General features: G+C 32.8%; 1 protein-coding gene across 1 annotated transcript; it reads right to left on the reverse strand.

Moving 5' to 3' along the window:
- Window positions 1-7,871: 7,871 nt before the first annotated feature.
- Window positions 7,872-9,052, reverse strand: LOC123315762. The gene is made up of 3 exons (XM_044901598.1): window positions 8,840-9,052; window positions 8,614-8,780; window positions 7,872-8,135 (listed from the first exon to the last, which is right to left on the reverse strand). The coding sequence occupies exons 1-3, from the start codon at window positions 9,048-9,050 to the stop codon at window positions 7,992-7,994; spliced, it is 522 nt and encodes a 173-aa protein (XP_044757533.1). The 5' UTR covers window positions 9,051-9,052; the 3' UTR covers window positions 7,872-7,991.
- Between the last annotated feature and the right edge of the window lie 244 nt (window positions 9,053-9,296).

Raw genomic sequence — 9,296 nt, forward strand, 5'->3', positions numbered from 1 at the left:
CGAGGCAAATATGTATTGGGAAACATTCAATGATTACACCTTCGTGGTTTATTTGGACCATGAATTTTTGGTAATATCACTAGTTTTTTTCTCAATGAATTCCAGAAAACTTTGACTCTCTCATTAAGCGTTTGACAGTCAAACGGGTGTCAAAACCTTAGAACATAGATATATCTATGTTCTAAGGTCAAAAATAGGTGAATGCCAAATTTTTACTGATTTACTGCGAGTTTGATTGTCCGATCAATGATTTGACCAGTCACTGGATTTCCAAAACGAATGAAACTCTTTCATTTCTGAATTTATCGAAGGAGTAGGCATTGAGAATCATTGAATGGATGAATGAAGATCATAATTTTATGCGAGAATAATATTCTGAAAGCTCATGTCTGAATTAGCGATTGAATACAACTTGACATTTGCCCTTCAATCAAGCGTTGATTGAGCAGTTCCTAACCTCGGTGAACCTACCTCGAGTGGCACTAGTACTAGTGAAAAATAAAATGAAACATATTTTTTCATATTTATTCAATTATTGGATTTCTGTTTACAGATCTCCTTATAATTCTGTATTAACGGTTTTGAACAAAACAGACTACATATATGATTTTCACAAAAATGAGTGCCGTGGTTTGAAAACTCATTTTTGTGAAATTCTTATAATGAAAGGCGAGGAATTCAAAAATGAATAGTTCAATAATTGCAGTCTTTAATTCTGTGTTCCTATTTGTGCTACAAATAATGATTAATATCTACAGTTTTGCAATAAAGAATTATTACGAATTTCATATTTTCTGTTTTTGGAATCACTATTTTTATTGTTTATCTTGATCACAAAGAGAAGTGTAATTTAAAAGTCAGTGGCGATGGGAATTGAACAATTACCTACAATATTTGATTAGGGATCGGTATTTTTTTTATCACCGAGAGTAATTTCGAAATTTTCCTCAATTATGAATTGTACATTTTTGTTTTTACTCATTTTTAAATTTCTTCGACTCGGTTTCATATTTCACTATGAATACACAACGGTAAAATAAGGTAAACGGAAAAAATCTTATCGAAGTTTGTAATTCATTTCTCTTGAACCCTTCAGCCGATTTCAGCCATTTTTCTGTTTTCTTGATATATACAGGATTGAACAATAATAATGAAAATGAAGCTTTTATTCAGAACACAGAACACCATTGGGTGACGAAATTGTTCACGAAAACTTCGTCTTTTTATTCAATGCTATATCTCCATTTTGAGAGTTATTATTTCAGCACTTTCATTGGTTAATGGATAGGCCAGCATGTTCCCTAAACCTTAATAAAATTGGTATGTTTGGGACATGTTAGGTGAAGGCAACAGAGTCCCTTCAGTGCAAAATCTGAGCATGAAAAACGGTTTACAGGGTGGGCAAAATTCAGCTAGAAAAAAACTGATGACACATTTCGAAGCTCTTTTTCAGAGAAGCAAAGAATGGTGAAAATCCTAGCCTCCTGCGATTCTTCGTTTTAGAGTTATTATCAGAAAATTAGATTTTGGAGATTTCGAAAAATTCTCATAACTTTTTTGTATTTGAAGTTACAGATCTGAAACTTGTACCTTCCACCGGCACTTTTTTACGTAGAAGCCACTGACGAGCTCAAAATATTTTTTCACTTCCAGTCATTAGGCGACTTTTTTCGTTTTTCGAAATGCAAATTTCTATTGAATTTGTAATTTTTATTGGAAAAAAAAACTTTTGTCAGTAGATTCTACGTACCTAAGGAGGTTCAGGTTTCAGATCTGTAACTTGAAAGACTAAAAAGTTATGACAACTTTATGAAATCGTCAAAATTTCAATTTTATTTATAAATCAAAATCTAGAAATGATAGGTCGGTCCTGTTTTCAGATTTGGATTAGTCAGGAAAAAGAGCTGGAGAATGTGTCATCTCTTTTCTTCTAGCTGCTATAGTTCTCGAGATTCCTTGCATATGAATATAAAAAGTAACGGAGTAAGTGGAGACGGCATCCAAACAGTTATATTCCCGAAGAATCAAGCTGAAAAGTTGCTGAAATCGACAGGGTTAAAGAAAAAATAAAATACAACCTTTTATCATTTTCTGATCTTCATTTGTCTTGCAAGTATTTTTCGAAATAATTCCCAATTACACTTTTCAGATTATGTAATATTTAATTTTGGTCTAGGGTACTTTTATCATTTTATAATCTTATGAGTATTTTCTGAACATATTTATATCAATGAATTCTTGACTAAATACCAACTTAACTCTCTTCTAGCGTCAAGTGTGCTCTGCACCAAACCATTTCTAACTTAACCGCATAATTGTTGGCACTCAAAAACGATGTGCATGTACATTTCATTCTCATTCGCGTTCGTTTTTAATAAACTGAATACACAGAGGGATTTTTCCCATAGAAAGCCTCCCCAGTCCTTTCAAGAACTCGTGGCACTTAATTTTCCCTCACGACGGCAAGCCACATTCTTCAAAATGACCTCATCTCACTTCAATAAGCAAGCAAGGGACCAAGAAAATTCATCCTACGTTCTCGGTGGAAAAGCGAAATGGCTAACCATCGCTCCGGAATGCACTTTTACAGCGCCGTCACGACTAAAAGGGTCGCTTCCGGTGTTTGCAGAGAAGGGATCGGAGGAGTTTGGAGGACCAGATCCCCCCAGACCTCCTTCCATCCCCCTAGGAGCATCTCCAGAGTAAAGACTAGCATCTGCTTCAACTTTCGGGCCAACTGTGTCGAATAAAAGCTTTATATGGATCCATGGTGATTATTCGAAGATCCTCTATAATGTTTTCGGGGGAAAGTTGGATTTGTTCCTTCTCGAAGTTAGCCATATTTTCCGTCATTGATTTTTGCCCATTCAGAACTACAGCTGACTGCTACTGCTTTTCTCCTTATTTTGTCTTTAATGAACTTATCGTAATATCAACAAGTTGTGAGAATTGAAAAATGTTCTAGTTCTGGAGTTTTTAACCAATTTTCATTATTAATATCTTTGAAAAGAGAAAAAGATTTCAGACAATGCCTCTGAATTCACATACAGGGGATGGAAAAATTACCAGAATAGTCCACTATTTCTAAATATTCCTAAGTATATCGAAAAATGTCCTAAAATAAAAGTTTTAGGGCTATTACACATCAACATATATCTGTGATAAATTGAAATATGCACAAAGTCGTCGAGAATGAAAGTTAAAAGTTATATTATTTAAAATGGAACACATTTTTGTGATAATTTATATTGAATGGGGTCATGTTCGATACATACTGAAAAATAAACCATTTTGTCATGATTTGTTATAGATTTTGGTTTGAAGTTAAGCTATTTACTAAATAGTTTCTTAAAATTCATTTTGATCACATCAAAATGTGATATTATCTAGGAAACTAATGAATTTAGGTAAGAGATATTATATTGAGTGAAAATGCTTCAAATTCAGTCGACAATCAGAAATAAATAATGTAGTATGTTCCATTAAAAAAATAAAACCATTATTATCCACAACTTTGTTGGTGACCCTAAGGTCTTATGATATATACAGCTGTATATTTCAAGTTATGTTCATACATAATATGCTCATTCATAATCATGAAAATTTTATTTTTATTTCCCCACCCTTAACAGTAGGTACTCTGGATCCACCAATGCAGAGATATATAGATTGTTAAGAGCCCTAAAACTTTTATGTGAGACATTTTTCGATAAACCCTGTTTAATTTGAAATAATTGACCATCCTGTTAATTTTTTCTAACCTCTTATAGACTTTCATTGAAATGTGTTCAAAACTATGGCCCTTCCTGAACACTTCCAACATTACTTCAGAAAACTGTTAAAAATTCGACATATCAAAACGTGAATTGAACATATTTTTATAAACGTTGTATAAAAAGTTATGACTCCTAAAATGGCAACCATAATCTCTGATTGAAAGAAAAACAAAGGAATAAGGAATTGATGTCGACACAGTTTGCCTTCAGTTGGACAATCTGGAGAGAGTATTCTGTGCAAATGATGGTGTAATGATATAATAGTATATTTTCACCGTGATATTAGAAGTAGATAGTCGATTTCGTTATGGAAAATAATTACACATTTTGTTCAGGCCAAGCCAGTTTGTTTCAAATATGGATCGTGTTAATTTTTTATATTTTTATTATTATATTGGTACCTATATTTGCAGACGAGGCTCATTTTTTTGGAGCAATACTAAGGCAGTTACAAGTGGTTGTGAACTCATATTCATTATGTACATAGGATATAAAGAACTAATGTCACGGTTGAAGTTCAACTAGTCAGTAAAAAGCAATCAACAACTACTCAACCCCAAAGCCCCAATTATAAGAACTCTTTCTAGATGTTTTTACAAATTGTAAATGTTTATCGCTCAAATCGTGTTCTGAAATACTCGAGAATTGCTGTTGGGCGTGAAGGACATACCATCTATAAAAATATGCATCAATTTTCTTCTCAGCGTTTACTGAACTGAATGGCATACTGGACTTCAATAACATGCTACTCATGAGTCAAACCCGATTAAACTCAAGCCCTGGCAGAAAATTGAATTGTCTCAAACTCCACTTTATTATTTGAGATGCCCTCCATCGTTTGAAACCATTTCCAGCTTATTAGCAATTTTTAGGAACCAAAACCCTAATTTGCCTGGGCTAATAGTGCAGTACTCAATCTTGTAATAGGGGAAACGTCTATAATGCAGACGTTTTTACTATTCCATAAACGTTTTTATGTTTATTGTGCTGAGAATAATTTTTTATGGAAATTTTTTAAATTGTATGGAATAATTCGTCTCACGCCCAACAACAAATGATAATATTATATTTAATATAGAGGCTGTGTGTTAGATAGTATTATTCGTTAGTGGTCAGACCAATACATGAGGTATGAGGAGAAAAATAAAAGCTGGCGGTTGTCTTCCACATCTCCACCTAACTAACTTTAACCATCTCATGAAAATCCCTCTCATCATTCACCTCAAAATAATTCACCTGCGATTCTTTCGAAACAATATTTTCTGTTCGTAAATGCTGCAAACATTTTATTGATTTTGTTCTGATATGATGATCTGTAAAAACGTTTTGTAATATATTGTGAGGAGAGATCCTGTAATTTCGGTGATCATATGAAATTGGATTCTGAGCTTGTATTTATTGAACTGTTTTCTTCATGAGAATTGTACAAACTATTTCCTCATCGTGAATTTTATATGATAAATTTGATACTTTTGTCGAATGTACGTTTTGTACTGGAAGAAAATTCAATTTCTTATTGGCTCTATTTGATATAATACATATTGATGTATGATATTATAGTTCTAGTTTGAAATATACATTAGCATATGGCATTGTATTATGCTGAATTTTAGTAAATCACTATATTCACTTGTAGTTTTATAAAGCATTATAGAAGAATTATATTAATTCTCAAAGATAATCACAATCATTTGAATGACTCATAAACTATTCTGCTTTTGTATAGGGTGAGTAAATTCATGTTTCACTACGTGGGAGAGAATATGACAGTAAAAAGCAATTTTCCTTTATATTCTTATTCCAACTCGAAAACGAATTCCTTAAGGAATTTCAGGCCATAAAGATGTGAGATACTACAGGACTTGCATATCTGACATACCTACGTACTGAAACATCCAAATTTGCCTACTCCTAAGTATCACACTTTTTTGATACCTAAATCGTGAACATTTTCGCTCTTTTCTTCGAGAGATGAAGCAGGATAAGAGGTTGTGTAAATTTGTAAATAAGATACCATACATTACGAACATAGTCTTAGGTATGTACAGGTCATAAATGTTCCTTATCTATTGTGAAATACTCTGATATTGTTTGGTATTACATTCAATACAGGTAAGCACAGGATTGAGATATCCTACTTTTCAACGTGAACTTCATCTTAATCATTGAGGCTGTTTTGGAGGGAGTTCCGTTAAAACCTCCATCCAATCCTCTGCCTTGCCATTCTTCACTTCTCGTCAAAAATCTGAAAGGTTGTAATTTTGGTTGATTATTTCTCAATTATTGTTTATATACCGAATTATCTGAGAAATTGTAATGGATATATGATCAGTTCTTCGGAGAATAAACAAATTTTTCACTTTAGCAAGAAAATGTTTGTGTTTTCGTTACGAGTGTTTCATTTCATATTCCTGAAACTACATTTTAGTCGATTACCAACAGTGTGTCACATTGAAAAATGAGTTTTTTCGAGTAAAAGGACATTTTTATAAAATCACTCGGTTACGTTATTGCACTGGTCATCTTTTAATTAACATTTCCGAAGGTGAGAAGAGAAGGGTTGAAATGTCTTTATATTTCCTTTTTTATGAATGAAAAACTAATTCTTTGAAGCCTGTTCTGGTAATATTAAACCTTGGAAATTATTGGATTTATCACAAAAGTTTAATTAGAGACCAAGTCAGAGTAACTTTGTTAAGTTGCAAAAAATGGGAAAACTAAACATCTTCATCAACTTTTTCGATAATTAATGTTTAATTAATATAGACACGAAAAATTTTTCTACCAGAAAAGGCTCAGTTCAGTTTGTTTTTCAATGTGATCGGCTGGAGTATCTATATTTTAAGCATTCAAATCATTTTGTTTGACATAGTCAAAAATGAATTTAAATATTATGTTGTTCATGATTTTCTTCGAAAAGTTTGAAACTATTGATTTCAATTATTGAGTAATACGTGAGTAATAATTTTTCAAAATATTCACATCAGTGAATAATGAATCTTTTCTCGAAGGTTCCCAAATGAATAAGCTACATGAAAATCACTCAATAATCTTACATTTTATTTAGTCTCTTTCGACTTTCTATAATGTTGTTTTCATGATCATCGTCTATCGACCCCATCAGCTCTTGAATTTCAGTGGAAGGCTGTTTAAACCGTCAGGTTTAGTGATAATTCGGAGAATTCTGTGTACCTCAACATGTGCGCACATTACAATTAGGTACTTCATTCATAAATTTGTAACCACAAAATCGAGAATTTTGTGATATGATTGAAATCAATCCCGACTTTGAGTGGTTTGTAAATGATGTTATATAAATAAAATGTTGTTTTATATCGTACTATAAGAAAGAAATTTTATTGAATCTCCCATGGAATCACTGACAGAATACGGGTATTATGATAAATAAATCAATGTTAATATGAACATGTAAATTAAATGAGAGAAAATAAAGCTGAATATGATATTGATCCCAGATTTTACTTACTGATAAGTTTTTCGATTTTGTAATACGTATTGTAAAGAAATTCTCGAATTTTTATTCATTTATTGCAAACATCAGGTGTTTTTTCTTAGCTTAGTGAATGTTAATTTGCAAATTTTGAACAGAACCCCTTACCGAGGCCCAATGAAAAATTACTTTACCTATCTGTTTCACGCTGAATGAAAAAAAAAAGTTTTTCGGGTACCTATAAAATAGATAATTTCGAGAAATAGCCAAGAGCTATTTCAAGAGAGTGCAAAAGAAAACATTCGTATCATATCATTTCAGCCTTTCAAGAAACAACCAAATTTCTCAGTCTTTAAGAGAAACTAGAATTATAATGAAAAATAATTTTGCAAATTATTTGCGAGATATTTAAATTTGAGAACAATATCTCCAGGCAAGAAACATTAAACATTGATAAGACTCATGAGTCGAATATGTTATCTATTCAGTGAAGTACATCAATATTGCTATTGCAAAACATTTTTTATAACCTACAATTTTTTTTGGTGATAGGGGAGAGAAGAAAAGAAACTGAACTTAATAATTCAATCAAGCATTTTCAAAAGTTTTTTTGCACTTCTTTATTTTTCCCTTGTAAATTTTTATTTATTATATAAATCATTCACTTAAATTTATAACTTCATCTAATATTCCTTATTCCTAAATCAGTTCGCACCCAAAAAAAAACAAAACGAAAACAAGTTTTGAGTGCTGAAAAATATATTCTAATCAACATGCGTTGTCTTATGTTCCTCACTGCATTTATCAATAATTTGAGAATCATTCTCATCTTCATTCACAGACGATTCAGAAGTTGGCTTTCTTATTGCATTCCTCTGTTTAGCAGACTGTACACGTTGCGACAAAATCTGGAAAAATGAATTTTGAGATAACACATTTTCAATAAACGAAATAATTTTCAATATAGAGTTTCACACACAATTCAATATAATCAACAGAAAAGAATACGGCTCCCCTAGAACCTACATGACGCTTAGCTTCCACTCATCGATAAGACGAAGGTGAAACAAATATCAAGTGGAACTTTGAATAATTCTCATTCAGACCGCCAGGTCCAACTCAATTCACTTTCCTTCAGTTCACTGCTTTCCTCTCAGAGTGAAGATACATATAGTAGCATGTATTCATTTACTCCGAACTCTCAGATTGCAGTTACCGCATATTGCGGTCTTCAAGTAGTCGAAAGGGACCGCAGAAAAGTTCGAATTGATGGCAGTAACCATTGTTCCTGATATAGGAATCATGAATTGGTTCACGAAAGAGGAATGGAGAAGCCTAAATATTGAAGATATACTTTATTTCACTGCATAATCATATACACATTACCTGTTGCCTCCTCATCTCAGCTTCCTCTAGCTTCTCTTGCAATTTTTCAAGGGTAACAGGGCTGCCTTGTTGACTTTCTACCATCTGAAATCGTTTAGGAGGGTGTTTCTTTATAATGCTTTCTTCGGTATCATCCTCGAAAGCAAGATCGAAGGCTAATCCACTATCTGAAAATAATTATGTTGAATGAGTATGATTCGAACTGAGGAACTAAGGAAAATCCAACCTTTCTTCTGAATGTTGTTCACGATGGGCGTCTCGAGCATGTCAGCCGGTGGCTCTTCGCTCTCAATCGGAGGAATATCCTTTGGACTCAATGGTAAGGACTGTCGACGTTCACCACTTTCATTATCTACTGTATCTTTTTGTGAAACTTCACCATTTTCAGCAGCATCCAGGTGCTCAACCGTTACGTTTTTCGATGCGCTACAGCCCATAATCTTCTGCAATGAGATACAGGATATTGAATGTTGAAATTTGTTAGCTTATTCGTTGTTGACAATTGAATAATGTAATTTTTTTCAAGCAAAAGCTCAGAGGTCTTTCCTGGAAGAGTTGAAGAAATTATTAATCTTGTCTGTTTTAGGTATCAGTGAAGAATGAGTGAAGCTCTGACTTGTCGTGAGCTTTAGCTCGATTCTTCATATTCATCAGCTGTTACCGAAGTCGATCACCTCTGTTTG

Source organism: Coccinella septempunctata, chromosome 6 (genome assembly GCF_907165205.1).
Source record: "Coccinella septempunctata chromosome 6, icCocSept1.1, whole genome shotgun sequence".
In the NCBI taxonomy this organism is placed as follows: Eukaryota; Metazoa; Arthropoda; class Insecta; order Coleoptera; family Coccinellidae; genus Coccinella; species Coccinella septempunctata.